The sequence below is a fragment of the Rhea americana genome, unplaced genomic scaffold, assembly GCF_003343005.1.
Source record: "Rhea americana isolate MKP2758 unplaced genomic scaffold, rheAme1 scaffold_123, whole genome shotgun sequence".
NCBI classification, from domain to species: domain Eukaryota; kingdom Metazoa; phylum Chordata; class Aves; order Rheiformes; family Rheidae; genus Rhea; species Rhea americana.
Genome location: NW_028185295.1, coordinates 2298182 through 2315908, shown reverse-complemented (window position 1 = coordinate 2315908; position 17727 = coordinate 2298182). Strand labels below are relative to the sequence as shown.

At 41.9% G+C, this 17727-nt stretch overlaps 1 protein-coding gene across 1 annotated transcript in view; it reads right to left on the bottom strand.

Moving 5' to 3' along the window:
* The window catches only part of COQ8A (coenzyme Q8A), a 34020-nt gene that overhangs the window by 9327 nt on the left and 6966 nt on the right, over positions 1–17727 (bottom strand). The window contains exons 4-7 of the mRNA XM_085325804.1: positions 11578–11652; positions 5989–6111; positions 1671–1756; positions 452–592 (exon numbers count right to left, since the gene is read on the bottom strand). Coding sequence (XP_085181930.1) covers positions 452–592; positions 1671–1756; positions 5989–6111; positions 11578–11652 — 425 coding nt within the window. The remainder of the gene's footprint in view (positions 1–451; positions 593–1670; positions 1757–5988; positions 6112–11577; positions 11653–17727) is intronic.

Genomic DNA, 17727 nt, shown 5'->3' with positions numbered 1-17727 from the left:
TTTATGGGGAGTTGCTGAATACCACCCTGCAAACTGCCACTGCTCAACGCACAGATGATCAGCATATGCTTGTCATTTTAAGTGTCCTTAACCTTCAGGCTATGACCAGAAAGGGGAGCTGTGCACATCTAAAGGGGACATGACCTATGGAACATGTAGGTTCCTTGCATGCAGCAGCAGAGTCAAGGAGGTAAAAGCAGTCCCTCACCAGCATTATCCCTACCACTGCAGTGATATATCTATGAGAAAGAGCTCCCATTCATCTGGAGTCAGGCTGGCTCAAGCAGTAAAACTGTTTTTGTTCTTCTCCTCTGCTTGCATTAGCTAAGACATTGCTGGAGCCATTTTCCACTTCCATTAAATGCTTCCTGTCTAGCAGTAAACATACCTATGCAGCTCTGTTGCCCCACTGCAGAACGCAGACGAGATAAGGCTAGTCTGTAAAGCTCACCTGGATTTTCATGGCAACTTCCTTCCCGTTTTTCAAGCGTGCCAGGTGAACCTGACCAATCGAAGCAGCAGCAAAGGGACGCTCTTCAAAGAACTCCAGCTTATCCCTCCAGTTAGGGCCAAGATCATTGTTCAGAGTTTTCTACAAACAAAAAGAAACAATCAGAATATGGAAAGCAAATATTTAAGGTTTTCTTCATTAGAAATCATGTTCCTCTAAGACAATCTGCATGGTCTACCATAGTTTCCAGCACCCGTCCTAGCTTTCTAGATCGTTCTCCCTTCTCTGTCTTTATACAAGATTGCAAGGAACAACCCAGCCAGCAGTGCATGCCTAGCACTAAATGGATATTCTGCTCACCCAGGCTACCACAGTAGAGTCTTGTACAGATCCAAAAGGCAAAGATCTTTGACAATATAGGACTGCCTGAAGGATAAAAAGGGCCCCTTTTTGGTGCCATTTGTTATCTTATAGAAAATGAGCAAGGAGTTAGATACTCCTCCATTTTCAGCTGTCAAGCTGAACAGCAGCAATCCAGGCATGCAAGAAAGACTCTTAAAGACAATATTGCTAATTAAAAATCAGTCTACTTTAACAGCTTTTTTGGTACACTGCCAGACTGTCATCCTGAAGTACTGGCTCTGCTCAATGTCTTTCAGAGAATAAGTAGTACTGGCAATTCCTTTTGCACCACCCTTCCTGTCCTCCTTTACAAAAGGACAGAGAAAGAACATGTACATAGGGGAAGGCAAGCCTAGTTTACTTCAGGTGGATTCAGTTTTAACAAAAACAGTAAGAACAAAGTTTCTGTTAATCTTCCATCAGTATAATGCTTGTAAGTCTGTTTTTAAAGAGAGATTTAAACATTTTTAGACACTGGCTTAACATCCCAAAGCAAGACTACAGAAAGGGAACAAACAGAAGAGAAGACTACATTAAATAAAACCTATATAATAGTATTTGTATGCAATATTCTGTTCCATCACACATATCTTTTACAGTCTGAGACTATGATTTCCTCTGTCCAGAGCTGAGCTACCATGTGTGGTAAATACCACCACAGAATTAAGATCACTCCTCACCCACTATTAGAAAAATGCAATACTTATTGAAAGAACACTCTTAACCAAACAGAGAACATGGACTGGTATTTTTAAGTCACAGGTAACATTTATTACTGTTCCCTCTTCCCCGATAAGCAGGAAGGAATATTCCTCACCATCATCTGCTTTATTGGCATGAAGTCAGCACTCTGACGTACACGCTCAAAAATCCTCTGGAGATGGGGGTTGATGAAGGCATCATCTGTCAAGAGGAAAAACACAAGTCAGTCAAAGCAGGTGCTGCATTCTCCTGTTCTTGTTCAGTATACAAATAACTGCTAATTTACATTCAGGCAAGTCAAAGTTTTCCTTCCCACAAGCATGTCCTGCTGAAAGTTTTAAAAATTACTTCTATTTCAGAAGTTCTCTTTACCCAGAAATAGCATCTGAAGCTCATGTGCTGAAGCATCACACATTTGAGTGAGGCAAACAAAAATCCCATGCACAAGCAGCAAAGTAGAGGAAAGAGCCAATCCTCCTCCTCCTTTACTCTTGCACAGACCTGCACCCTACCCAAGCCTCTCAAGCTCATCTCCAGCTGCAGGAAGAGAAAGTTTCTATGCACCCTCTCTCACTTATCAGGGGGAAACCAAAGCAAGAATACTCTAGAAAGCTTGCTGAGGAAGTTTTTATACTTTGGAGTTAAGCATCAGCCACCATACTAACCATTTTATTTATTCAATAAATTGTTCAATAAAATAGAGTCCCCTCCAGCCACTAAAAGCAGTGCTCTGCACCACAACAGGCAGCACTGCACAGTGCTGAGGCTTTTGGTGCAACTGTGGCTTGGACAAACCCAATGAGCAGAGCACACTCTGCATAAACCTCTAATATTTACCAACCCATCTTCTTGCTGATGATAGTACGGCATTCAGGTCCAGCAGAGACCACTTTGTGTCACAAAACCGTAAGGTCAGAAGGAGCCTTTTAGAGAGTCAAACACTCCCAGGTTCACAGTATATTTAATGCAATTAATTTTAAGGGGTAACAGCGTCTCTTGAAAGGTACACTATAGGAATACAGCACTTACAAATACCAGACTCAGAGAGGAGTCAAGATTCAGCCTCTAGTACTATGAAATGCAAAGCAACTAGACTTGTGCAGAAGAAAACATAGCTGAGCCAAAATTAACTTATTTCAAGAGTCAGAAGAGTTTAGCAAGCAAATAATTATGTTCATAAGAAAGGACAAGGGGTGCCTTAAGAGCCCTCCTCTCCTTCAAGCACAGGCTTCAGCAATGGATTGGAGAAAAGCCACTCATTCTGCAAACACTATTTCTTAAAGGCTTGTGAAAAAATTACCCAGTTTTATCTGTAGCTCTCCCAACACTGAAAAAAAAAAATCCAAGCTACTAGCCTTAACCTTGAGGATTTCACCTGCACAAACGCTAGTGACATTAAAACAGAAATACATCATTTATCTACATTCACACAGATACAACTATAAGTCTATCCAAGGACAAAAAGCAAAACAGTTATCTTAAAAGTAGTGCCCTGGGAAAGAGAGTGGAGGGGAATGGGAAGAGAAGGCACATAATGCAAAGACAGGGCAACTAACACTTCATGTTTAGAAATTCTCATCGAAGCTACAAACAGCATTTAAAAGCACTAACAAAACCCAATCAGGAGTTTTTAAGAGGAGATGTCATTCTATCTCTGCAAATCAGAGATTAACAGGCCTTGCAGGGATAGTAAGTAAAACTGCCMTCGTGACATTATGACCCTGCAAGAAGGTTAACCATTATGTTTGCACGTGCATTCTGAATCCTGAAAGCAGCTTCTGCTCTGGGGCTCAATTAAGTATCACTCATGGTTTGTCACTGCCAAATCTGTTAAGATTATAGGTCTATACTCTTGAGTAGGTAAACTTAATAGTCATGATGTTACAGCATGATGCTGTAACATTTTAATCTGCACCTCCCAGAATGTCTGTGCAGAAGGAGAGGGGGCCTCACTGAAATGAACTCCTGCTCCCACAAGCTGCTTGTCTCATGGTAGCAGGGTCTGGCACAAGCACTTAAGATCTGCTTGTGTTATTCTGTTCATCGCAGACATCCCATCAATTCACAAAATTCAATCTTTAGCTTGAGCACACACTCTTCACTGGGGCAGCCTGACAATCGCTAGTTCATTCATTAGTGCCACACCAATTAACYAAGAAAGCTCCAAGTCCAGATTGCCTGTATAAAAACACACCACCACCAATAAAATCGGCTATGCTGCAGAGGCAATTCAACAACAAAATAAAGCTTAATATATGCTGATGAACAAGGTTATACTGCTTTGYGGTAAACTGATGAGGCCTTACAGGAATGAAACATGAAGAGTAATGGCAGGGTACTCATAGCATAGGCATCTGCCTTTTGGACATCTTCCAGAGCACACCCACCAGGACAAGTTATTAACTTGGACCCTTGGCATCATTTCTGTGCTTGACCTTCAGAGATTTGGGTCCCTAGCAGATCTACTGACTCTCGGAAACAGGCAACAAGGTTTTAAGGACATTGCTTTGTTACTCCTGGGTGGTTTAACTCGCAGGTGCTCATCTGCACCTGGACAAACCAACACAGAGTCCATATGCTCAACAATTATCACATCTCCCTGCTACTTGAAGAACCTACCACAAACTCGCTCAGGCCACAGAGAAGCCCACAAAGTGGCAGAAACTGCACTAAAACCTTCCATCCAAATAGCTAGCTCAAGAATTGGATACACTGTGACACTGAAAACAACTTTCACCATGACCKTACCACAGCAAAACTACCAGGGGCCCATGTTCTCTCCAGACATGGCAGCATTCTTCACACTTTTCACAAGAGGGCTGGGCAGCACCACTGAGCTCGCTAAAGGCAGGTATGTTCTTGACATCAAGTGAGGTCAATCAGCAAGTGTTTTATACTCCTGCCAAGGCTCAATCACATTAGGAGAGAGCAGGCAAATGAGAAAAATCCAGAGTATTTCTGGTCCTCAGACCAGAAAGTGCTCAGAGCTGGCCTTTCACTGAGTTCCCTCTTCACTCACATCCAGGCTCAAGACAGTTGTGAATAGGCTCTCAACACACATTAGATGAAAGTCATAATAGCGTCCAAGTATTTTAAGTAAATCCCCCACCTAGAGTAGACAAATTAACTTCACAGGCAATTTCCAGGCATGGCTCACTCACCCCAGATGTCAGAGGCACTGGCCACACAAAGCAAGAAGCAGAAGAGCTCCTCCTGGATCTGCACTGTGACCAAGAACAATATACCTGCAAGTGTCAGCACCTGGCAGTTTCCAGAGGGTGAGAAAACAGCATACTGGTGGCACCCTTCAACRCATCAGCTGCTGCCTTTCCCCTAACTTTGTTAGTGTCACCATCAGCCTAGCAGGTGGAACAGCACACACGCCTGAGGTAACCAGCAAACAAAACAGAGAAATGCCACAGGCAGGGCTCACTGGGACAGCGAGCTGACCATGCTCTTTCAGCTTGCACAAGTTATCTAATATCCCACTGGATCCAGCCTCAGCAGTCAGCACCTAAAAAAAAAATTCAAGCAGAAGCACAAGCCAAGCAAGCCAAGTACTGCAGACACTCAGACACTGATTCAGTTTCAGTGACATCTTGAAACATACTTCCACACAAGTGTGGCACCTATTTCTGGCTAGTTCTTCCCTTCCTTAATGTGTTGGGCAGGAAGGAGAGGTGGACAGTTCCAGATAACAGGTGTTTTGAATTCAAACCTTATCTCTCAGGAGTGACCTAACAACTCAGTGCAAAGATGCAGATGTTACTCACCCCTTCACTTCTAATCATTGACTTTAGAGCCTGATGGATTAAAAATCCATTTGAAATCCCTTCAAGATGAAAACTCAGCTAAGTTTATATCTGAAAAGCTTATCAGCTATACTAACCCTTCTAGGAAAGCTCCTGTGCCAGTCAAACATATAAACCACTAACAGGTTGCTGTAATGGGAAAGGGCTGCAGATATATTTTTGACCATACTTGGTGATCCTAGAACAGCATCACATTCTTTTCTTCCTCCTCTTTTCTAACAGGACACAGCTCTGCCTTTTAACAACTGCTTTTTAATACAGACATTAAGATTCACAGGACAGCGTCACCTTATTTTTACCCAATTTCAGGAGCATTGCCTAGGCCTCAAGTGAGCTGACTCCAATCAGAGCAGTTGTAAATCTGAACTCAGTTGGTTGCACAACAGAGGCACTAGAGGAAGCAGGTGACAGTATATTGCACATCATTTCAGATTGAAAGTAGGCTGAACTTAATCAAATATATCTCTACCACGGTTCTCACATGAGAAAACCACATGTCTATACCCTCCACATTCACTTGACTTTGACTGACTGATTCAAAGTATATGTGACAAGAAATTCTTCACTCCACCTAGAAACACTACTAAGGAAAGTGGCTGAGGATCTAGTCTACCTACTTACCTTGAATGCTTAACATCTGTCCCAGCTTCAGTGCTGCTCCCCGGACTTTGCACAAAGTTCTCACGATTCTTTCTGCATTGGCCTCTGACAGGAATGGGCTGGAATCCATCACTGCTTTCTTTCCTGAGAGCAAGGAGACAGCATATGGATGAAGAGTGCCCTTACCTCTGTGAGCTTACTCCATCGTATAACTCCATACTCAACAGGAGGCTCATCCTTCCTTAGAAAGCCAAACTAGAACTACTCTCAATATCTTCACTGTGACTCAAGGGCAGACTGCAGTCACAATGCCAACTTTGACCTTGCTGGCTTGAGGGCCTGCAGAAGCTATCCACAGCAGGTGTCTGTGGAGGCTATGTAGACTGTGCAGAATCCTAGGCCGATAATGGCACTGAACTTGCTGACCAGCTAGCTCAACCTAGAGCATTACATGGTCTCCTAAGGCCCATGTCACAGGCTGTAGTGTAGCCATAGGCTCAGAACTAGTAAAAGTTACCCATAGCAAGGAGTGGGGAGGATCATCAAAAGCATTAAAACTACAGTGAAATAGACTCATGCTGTGCTGACACTTCATAGGGTGGGAGCAGGGATTCACACTAGCCCCAACCCTCCTTTCCCATTCCCAGTAATTCTTGCTTATGCACAAATAAACACTTATTGCAACCACACATTTACAACATGCACTAGGCATCTGTATAGGGCAGACAGTTTTCACATCACTCTCTAAGCCTGTATTAATACTCTTTCCTAATCAGACTGAAATTTACTGTCTTCCTGATACACAGGCAAAACAGACATTGTGTCCTAGTACCATAACCCCAAAATACCCCACCTGCATACAGCATTTTGAAAAGCAGCAGATTGTATATCTGTGATGAGATTATCAAGCTAGCCAAAGCCCAGGCAGGCTGGAGAAAGTTCTCAAAGCAGAAGCCCAGCACAATCATCCGTGATACTGTATTCTTTTTGAACAACTTCACCACTGGGGAAATTAGTCTCAGTTGTCAGGATTGCCAAGCTTTCCCCTCTTACATCTTCAACACAAGCATGTTGTTCCTTGCCATGTTCCTGTGGGAAACTTGCTACTGAGAAAGATGCTGCACAATTGAGCCTAGCTAAAGCCATTTGCTCTGACTGTATGTAGATGCTATGCAGAGAGAACTCTTCTGTTCTTATTCCCCATCAGCAAGTCATCCAAACATCAACTTCCACAGAACAAGATCCAAAACATAGACTCGAGAAACAAAAACAAAACAAAACAAAACAAAACAAAAAAAAAAAAAACAGAAACAACCCTTGCTTTCCCCCCACCACAATCCCCTCCTCTAGAAATAGCAAACCCTAATGTGTGGTAGGCTCAGTAAATGGTCATGACTGCCACCTGTACATCTGTGGTATGATCCTAGGTATTGCCATATAGAAACTGTGTTGAATAAGAAGCCCTTCTCCTCAGCTTTCCCCTCTCCCTTTCTCTCTTTTAAGGAAGGAGAAAGGAGACACCGATTCAATTATACAGTCCCTTTGAGAGGGACAGAAGGAACAAGCAGGCACCCACCAACTGCTGTTTTTGAAGCTTTAACTCAGCTCCTGCTCATGGAGAGCCAGGCTGCAGGGCCCATGGCTTGTGCCTAGRTCTTGGAGACACACAGCCTCTTCACTTCAGAAGAGAAGGGTACAGAGGGACTATCTCCAGTTGATTCCCTCTCAGGAGGGTACACAGAGGGAGCTTAGGCTGGCCCAGGGACAGGGAAAAGAGCTAGGATCTAAACTGAAACAGCTGCTATCTGAACTGCGGTGGCTCACATGGTTTCATGCAAACATCAGAGTGCTTCTGTACTAGCAGGCACCCTTATGGCCCAGCTAACAGCTGGCTGGCTCACAAAGCTCTCCCTAGAGGAGAATTCTGCACCAGCAGCACAGAGATGCCAGGCACTGCCTTCCCCTTGCTTCAGCCCCTGTTTTCTTTACCTGTTTTGTGGAAGAACAGCAAGATAACACTATGTGAGGGTATTTCCTATCTGTCAAATACTGCCCCAGAGCAAAGGAAAAATGTAAATGAAATGAAGTGGGGGAAAGGGGGGGCAAAAACAGAAAAAGCAAGCAAAAACAAAACAAAAATATCCAATCAAGAGGAGAGCGTACAAAACAGCAATTCTGGAATCTGGACCAAACAAAAAAGGAAAGTAAGATGCAGAGCTGCAGAAATGGCCAGGAGTCACCATCTGCACTACACACAGCTATGGCCAGAGCATGTGYTGCTCTGGATCCTGGACAGATAGAGCTGCCTAGGGCAGAAGGATCTAACTTTGTCAACTTTGTCCCCTTAGCAAGTGGCTCTGGAGAGCATAGTGCTTGGAGACATCTGAAAGAGCTCTGGTTCCCAACAGGTGTTTCCCAACAGGAAAACTCTGGATCCTTAGCAGCGATGTCCTTGCACAAGATCCATGAACAGACATAGAAGCCAGGGAAACTACCAAATCAAAGCCTTACCCTCCCTAAATGTCACCTGCGTGCACACACACACACACAACCACACACACCTACACACCCTCCTCAGCATCTCCAGTAGGATAAAGGAGTTTGTTAATCATTAAAGTCATCTCCAGAATCCACATAATGTTTTTGCACATTGCTAAAAGGGTGCATGAACTGGAAAGTGACTTGAAAGTGAGAGTCAAAAGCAGGCTTATGTAAATGGTATGGGAAAAGGAAGTGAAGAGGAAGAAAAAAAGAGAGAGAGAGAGACAGGCTTCTAGTAAAGGGGAGAAGAAATTGAGACAAAATCCAGYACAGTTCAAAATATGTTCTATGCCAATTTTCAGTAGATTAAAGTTCTTCCCATAACAGCAGCAACCTTTTGCTGCTCCAGACTAACCCTCCCATTTCAAAAATCACAAGAATGTTTATCTACCCATTAAAAGGGGAAGGAAAAAAACAGCTAATTTTGTCTAAACAGCTGTGGCAGTGATGAGGAATCAAAGGAACACTCCTGTTGCCACAATGCCTGSAGACTGTCACTTCTTCCACAGTGCAGGCAGCAGACAGATACCCCCAGGGATGCTAGACCCATGTTTTCCTTTCCGAGTCCAAAATCAGCCTGAAGCCTTCCAAATCTGTGTGCATCTTGCAGCTGCTCTTCTCTCACCTTCACTATTATTATACRGAGAACTTACCACTGGGCTTTGTGCACATTTGATTTTAGGTTCATCTACTACATAAGCTTAGGGGCAAGAGAACAGCCAAGAACATTAAAAAAAAAGCGCACTTGGGACTGATACAGAAAGGAAAAAATGCGATCTCCTTGAGTTAAGACGACAGCTCTATGTTCAAAACTAGGCCAACTGCCAGCTCTTCGGGACTCTGCCCAGCCCAGCATTTGCACAGTGCCTACATGAATGGCCCAGCACAGGTTATTAATAAGTTATAAAATTGACCTTGAATCTAGAGTCTCTTTGCTAGTAATGGCAACTATTTATCTGGGCATGATGTCCGATTTTTATTCCTGGAAACTTTGTTCTTCCCTCTCACCCCATGTCAGACTTGCACTTTAGATACACACTCTAAATACTGAGACTGCCATCAAGGTCACCAGTGACCCAGGAAGTTATTTTTAATTTGCTTGATCAGCATAGTAAGAAAATTCATGCTGGAAATAGAGTATAGCCATCCTCTTTTAAACAAACAYGAACAAAACCACTTAGTAAAGCACTCAGAGGGCAGCATTAACCCCTCAAGTCCATGAAGAAAACCCTGCAACTACATGTAAGAGGTATGCAGTAGAAAGAATTTATGTCCAGGACATCAGGCTTGGGGGGTGGCAGGAGGGGGAAATTCACAACTCTTGCAACCCCATTTTTTTSTTTGAGGGCACAACTCTTGTAGCTTAGGAAAACTCCTTCTTTCTCACAATGTGAGAGAGAGAAACAAAGCTCATATAATCCCACAAATTCCATAGCTCTGCAAGCTCCTGTTTTCACTTTGGGGTGTGCCCAATCGAAAAATAATCTGGCAAGCAGAGAAATACCAACAGTTGCGCAATATCTCCTCAGCTAAAAGCAAAGCAAATCATCAGTTTACAACAGGTACAAACAACCTGCCAAACACATTGCAAGTGCTGACAGCAAAAGCCTTCAAGGATTCTCTACAGGCTGGGCCGTGTTTGCCAACATGCATGCTTTTAAATCAAAGCAAAGAAACCCACCCAGCCTCAAACACTTCAGGTCAGGGAGTGAAACAACTCTCTGCCAAGGATCCTTTTTCTCTGCAGGGCTGCTCTGCATTGCCTAGTTGCAAAAGGAATACAAAAGATGTAAGTGTTAACAGGTAGTATCCTAGATGGCACCTCCCCATGCCAGAGTGGGTATGTATTCTGTCTACTGTCCTTTTAATTTCTTCCATTTTGAGCCACTCAAGTACTTCCTGGAACAGAAGTTTATGCTTCCTCAAGGAAGAAGAGGGGAAGACACAAACTGGTCCAGTAATATTGTCCACAGTAAAATTACAAGAATTCTCACCATCTCAGAGCACTGCTTCTGAACCAGAAGTGATTTGACCTCATTTTTGCCTCTAAGTATAAGAGCTTAACCCTTTCTGCCAGTTTCCTCCAGTCACTGCAAAAAACCAAAGGTACTGACCAAACCAGATAGAGCAGCTGAAGATCAGACAGCCTGCAATGACTTTACCAAGAACCTTACGTTTTGCAGTGTCTCACCCAAGCTTTTATGGATAAGAAACAAGTGAATCCAGACAGAAGTTTTAACAGCAATTAGCTGTTCTCCAGGAAAGAACTCTATATACTTTCTACAGCCTAAATCTGCATGCAACCATTCTATACAACCACACTTTACCAGTGCATAAGCTTAGAGAGAAAACATCACAGCACAACCAGGTATAACTCAGGAATATTATGCTCCCAGCTTTAATCAAGTGGGCAGGCAAACCTGAATAGATACGGCATGGCCTTTTGAGTTTGTTATTAGAAACTTTCAGATGAAGTCAAAAGATACTGGAAGTAGAAATATGTGATGTTAACATGTACCTAAGTTGTTTTCTCTCCCTTAAAAGAGAGAACGGCAGCCATCCTCCGAGTTCCTACAATGAACAACAGCCTTACATTTTAAGCAGATTGCAACCACTAGCAGCATAAAGTTCTCAGACATACAGGCTCATCTGCAGTTTCTATACTGGTAGAACTATATGGTTTCACTGCACAATTAAAAAAAAAATCCAAGAGCATGCTCTTGGATTCAAGAGTTCAAGTATTCACGCTCAGGTGTGGTTATGGATAAGTAAGCTGTAGGAATATGTTGGCATAAATTTATTCTCCCATGTATACCTCTGTCTATATAGTGAAGTTGTGGTATGCTTAAGTGGGAAAAAAGTCTGGAGGTGGGGAATCTGTATTGTAACAACAAAAGAAGTAGCTGCATCCTTTTATTCTGACCATACCACCTTCCCAACTTTCAAAAGAATAAAATCTTGCAAATGACTATTCAGGTAGACTGTGCATGAAAAAAGTTGTAATGACTTTTTTTGATTAAAAAAAAAAAAAAAAAAAAAAGAAAGAAAGAGGATGCAAAACCAGCTTACCATTGCGTTCATCAGGTCTAAGGCTCTTCTTTGCAACTTCTGCTAATGCCCCAATGCCAAGACCAACAGCTAGTCCTTTAAAATAAGAAGAAAAAGACCTCAATCAGAGTGGAAAAAAAGTCTTCTCTCCAAACCATGCAGAGGCAATTTTTRTAATTAATCCTAAGCCGTGTGATCATATGCACAGCTGCAAGAACAGTTTGATTAGAATACCCTGACTTTTATAATGTAGTCATCTTAGGATTTAAACACTAAACTGTTTTCTCCTGTACCTTTCTTCAGCCCAGCATATCAGCCAATTACTATAGGCTAGGTCAGTCTGGGATGCCCAAGTCCTACAAACGGCACCAATGAATACTATTCAAGAGCTCTGTGCTCTGGCTGAGGTTCTGCTGCAGACTCAACTGTAGGATTTAAAAGAGGGAAGAAAAAAATATTCAAAATGTGGTTCTGGAAGTAAAGACTCAGAGGGAAGCAAAAACATATTCCAATAAAACCATTCCCAATAGTTTCAAGAGCCCTCATTTTTCAATGTCCCTATTAGCATAAATAAACCTGCATGTTGAGACATTAGCTGTCTTTGACTTCCAGCTGCTCCTTAAGGGAAATAGAAACATTTTCCTTCCAGAGGCCCACCTTATCCAAACAGCATTGTATGCTACAATTCCAAGGAGTTGAGCCATGGAGTAACCTCTAACACACAGCAACAGCAAGACAATGAGATGAAACACCAGTGCTCACATGCTATTCCACTTGCAAGCAGCGAGGTCTGGGGTGCTTCCTCATAGCCACAAATTAAGCTATGACTACAAGAGTGTTACAAAAAAGTGTTATCTCCCTGCACAAACCTGACCAGAACCACCAAAGATTATACATCACACAGATTAATCATACAATAACCCACACCAAAGGTATGCCTGCCTTCCCAATTTTCAATATTTTGTTTTACTGGATAATAAAAGATCTAGATAACTAGAGCAGCTGGTGCTTCCTCATAGCTCCTGAGCAATGGTGGATCCCATCACGGCTTACTCCCATAGTGCTGGTAGGACTTGGCACACATTTTCCAAGCTCCCCAGGCCCTCCTTGAGTCACTGTAGGAGAGCTTCCCAGATTAAACTATTGGGTGACAGAGTGAGTACACTGAAGTATGCATAGCTGACATGCACACAGCTTCTTGTGCACGCATGCGTGGGAGGAAACACAGTGTGTGCATCCATGCACGTTTTGTAGTGTGAGGTAAGGAAGCTTAGGCACAAACAAGTTGAACCTCATTTTGCATGATGAGTTCTTCTTTCCTATCAATTAATTACCACTCTACCTGTACCAATAAAATTTTAAACTTGCACAGCATGCCTCCTTCAGAAACAGCTCCACCTTGCAATTCTGCAACCTAAGTGCACAGGGCCAAAGAACTCAGGTCACAGTAGGCATCAGTGACATTACAAGGCCTTTGCACTAACTGCTTCCAAGGCTGCTTCCATACAGTTTTCTTTGGATGAGACAGTTTACCTTCAGATTAAGCTTTTGTTCACCATTGCACATAGATATTTAAGAGCATATGGTACAATACAGAAATCTACACTCAACAATAAAACACTTCCAACTTTCACAGGATGACATGGTTTTAACATTCCAATACTTAGATTGAAAATAAATAAATAAATAAATAAAAACTAAAATAAACTGAGAGAGAGGTTTTGTTTGTTTTACATTCTCCTTATTTTCTGCAAGTCTTCCTATAAATGTGTGGCACCTACAAGCTAAATTTAAGCCTGAGGAAGCCTACTATTACTAGCCAATTTCTGCAAGGCAGAATTTCTGTCCCTTCAGTAGGGCAGAGCTATGCATGACCACTAAATGAAGAAAAGTAGTCTTTTGCACTCAAAATCCTAAAGAGTTTATTATCCGAGGGAAAACAGAGAAAGATACCCCTAGACTCCTTAGGAAGAAGCAGAGACTTCTCAAACACAGCACAAATAGTATCTACTAAAGCACTGATACACAGTCATCTCCAATCACATTTCATACACGAGACAGCAGCACAAGACAGTAAATCTGAGCAGAAAGTACAAAGAGTAGATAGAAAGACAACAGATCTCATAAACAAGAGGTGACTTTCCAGGCTACAAATGAGTGGCAAGTCACACAGCACTTGTTCTGTTGGCCTTTATCATGTTTCCATTGCTTCCAAAGCAGAACTTGGCTCTGCCATTATCAAAACTTGGTTGAACAGGGTTGGCAGTAATTGGCTCCAATTAAATAAGCCGCATCTCCTGCTAAACATTCCAACTCTTTCATGATTTACTAAATTTACTAATTTACTAAGTTTTTTGCCTCCTATACCTAAAATAAAATMCATTAAGTTATTAATATCTCTTTAYATTAAGACATAAACCACTTTAAAGGCAAATCAAGACTAGAGACTRGATTCTACCCTATCTTCCAGAATAAAGCCAGAGAAGTTCTGGTATGCTTCAAATTAATTCTTGCTTTTCACCAGCGTAAGCAAGATCAGACTCCAAACAAATGTAYGTCACACTATTTCTGCTTGTGGTTGTAGAGAGTCCAAACTGAAACTATAGACTCTGCTAGAAAAAGAGTGCTTCACTACAATAGCTCTTCTTAAACTGGACACAGTGGAGAGATAAGAAAATTCTGCTAGAAACTGAACTCCCAGTATTAGCCAACAACTGTTTCAAATAAATTTAAGCAGCTAGGCATAAACAAGTTTAAACTTTAGCAGCTGCTTACTATTAAAGGTCTGAAGTTGAAATAAAGGCTTCAAGAATCTTCACAATATAATCATAGTATCCAGCAGGGTATTTAACTCAGGGCATTATACAAAAAAATGCAACACTCCAATTTCAAGTCTTCAGCAATTAATTGGAAACATCTCAGGGTGTATAAAGTTTGTGCCTAAATGTGGTAGCAGACAAGTGAAAAATACTCATCGAACCATACGGGTTTATCTCTGATGTTTGTTCCTTAGTAGCCAAGCCTGCAAGGATGCAACCATCTGTACATGTAACCTACCACTAAGAAACAGGTGATAATTATAAGTCTCATTTCTCACAGAGACAATGCCAACATTTCACCTCTTCTGCAAACCTCTGAGGCTTACGAATGGCTGCCACTTTTCAGAAGTCTCCATTGCTCACTTTTTCCCTCCATTTTTATCAAGTTATTTATCAGAAGAATTATAAAGTTAAGAAATTAATATCAAGGGCTAAAGTTCCTCAYGGCTATAACTCCATCCACTAACATCAACAATGGATATTAGTCCAATTGTGAACTGTGAGAATGCGTTACTTTCTCCTTCACTAATTTGAATTTCATTATTTGCAGCATTTGGAGCATACAAAGCTCATGCAACAAAAAACATGTGGAAAGCTTCACCTTTCCTTATCTTGCAAATTAAGGTTAATGTGCTAGGGTTCAGAAAACAAATACTAGACCGGAGGGTTCAGAGTCACAACACTCATTTCCTGAAATGCTGTTCATTTGTTTTACAAGTCTCTGCTACACACCCACCCATCTGAAAAGCTGTGATCTAGGCATATACTGTTGGAACACAGCTAATACTGCCAGTTGTTTACTTGTTAGTAAGAATAAGTCATCCCTCCAGAGAAGCTGCCTGGCTGTAAAAGAAAAAGCATTCTCCTTATCTGTACTGCTAGCCTACTGACCTTGGACAAGTCACTCCCAAAGTCCTTTGCTTTCTTTATCTGCAAAATGAGTGCTTCCAACACGATTTATTATTCTAGAACAATTTTCAGCATCACTGAACAGCCACAGTTCAGCACCTTGGAAAATAACATCCCCCAGCACCAGTAGAAATTCACACTCCAGCATTTAGTACTTTATGTAAGCAGACAGATCATTTCAGGCCTGGAAAATGCCAGTTGGTTTTTATAACAAGAGTGTTTCTTCAGATATTTTCCAGGCATCTCCAGCACGCACTACACTTCAAACCAACTCCATCAAGATCTGAATCAGGTTTAAAACACATACACGTGCACATGCGCACACACTCTTCTTGCTCAGCAACTGACACAACAAAACAAATGGATGCGGAACAGCCTGTTATCGCTCTGCTCAGCCTGTCAAGCTCTGGAGGTGTGCAAGTTCTTCCCTGGGAACAGCTTGTGTTCTGGGTTCAGTCACGTCAGACACTTGCAAGCACTGCACAGAACACAGGGCAAGCTGCAGGCACAACTGTGCGTTGATTCCAGCCAGCTTTGAGCACTAAAATGCTCACTAAAAGAAAACCATGCATAGCTGTCACGCACAGTTGTCACTTATGTATGCATTTGAATACTGTAGTTGTCAGTCCTGTATAGACTTGAAGGAGATTAAGTAGTTCATATAACCTATTTTAAAGGGATTTTTTTTCCAAAACTGCTTAGAAATCAAGTCTAAACATCATTGCAAGCTCCTTGCATTTTCTTTATTGCAAAGGGATCTTATTACACAAGTGAATAAACTTCCAAACCAGGAATGTGATAAGGGAGAAAAACAGTGTGAGGAACAGGCAGGGAAGAAATCATATAAGGAAGGAGAAATAGAAATAAAGGAAAGACCAAGAAGTGGGTGGAACTAGTGACCCATCAGGCCATAAAACAAGCAAGGAACCAAGAACAAACAAGTAAATAAATTATATATGTATATACATTCATTGATTCCAATCATGAAAAAAAAATCAGTGAAGATATTTAGCACTATAAAAGAGGCTATGAGCAATCATAGAAACATAGAATGGYAAGGTTGGAAGGGACCTCTGGAGATCATCTAGTCCAACCCTCAGCATAGCCCCGTACAGGAATTGAACCCATGACCTTGGCATTAGCAGCACCATGCTCTAACCAACTGAGCTAAAATCACTTCAATTGTGGCAAGAAAAAGCATTCAAAAATGCATAACAAGAACAGAAAGAAGTTCCATAGTTTGGCCCCAGTCCATGACTAGCCTAGACTCTGCTCTAGTCAGCATGCAATACTCATTAGCTTAGTATTACACATGTATTATAGAAGATCTTCAACCCTTCCAGCAACATTCTCCACACACCTTTGCTCCCAAAATAAGTGAGAAGCCAGGTAAACTCATAACTACAGTTCAAGTACTTCTGCCTCCTGTTACTGATGTGTTCATCGCCTACAGAAGTATCCTGACACCAGGCCTAAGAAATCAACATTCCCTAGAACACCTGATTCATTCAATTTGCAGGAAGGAAAAGAAAACAAAGAACACGTGCAAGGAAGTGAACAATGCCAAGTGGCTCGACTGTGAAAGGGATCATGCCAATAGCATGGGAAATCAACTGTCTGAACCCCAGAAAGAGTTAAATTAAATCTTTTGACCTACTCAGCATCTTTCCATCTTCTGCAAGTCCTAGATGTTGTTCTTCCACTAAAGAGAAATTTCTATCCAACAAGAAAAGGCATAGGAAAATGCCACCTAGCAGACCTCTTGCCTTGTTTCAATCACCTCAACCATTCCATTTCCCACACAGTTTCCTGGGGTATTCAAACAAACATGGCACCATAAAGCACACAGAAAAGAGATCACCCTCTGAAAATGTACTTGCCATTAAGATACACTTCCCAGTGGATACGAAAAATCCTCATGCCCCTGATTATCTCCAAGKCAATGTGTACAGGGAGCTAGTGAAACAGGGAATAGTGACACCACCCACCTCACTCCATCACTCCACATTTAAACAGTCAGGTTTAAGTGATCTAAGAAACAGGAACAGAGTTGATTCACTGCCATTCTACAGCTTTAACAGTGACATCTCCCTAAAAGGGCTCCTTCCAACTGTTAATCATCATTCTTCAGCCCAGCACCATTGTATGTCTCTGCTGCAGCCCCCAAAAACCAGTGATGTGGTTGGAGACTCGTTAAATCATCCCAAATCTTCTAGTTTGACTTCTGTTGAAAAGGCAAGACAAAAAGAATGTATATGACTGCGCAGGCACAGGACCTTCCAACATATCTACCATTGAGGTTTGAAGCACTTAGTTTACTTCAAGTTTATTTTTTCTTCTTAGAAGGGGCAATATAAGTTGGGCTGGGCCTCAGGAAAAAATCAATTCCCATCTCAGTCGGGAACTGCCTCCTAACATTCATAGAACTCCCTTAAAATCAGCC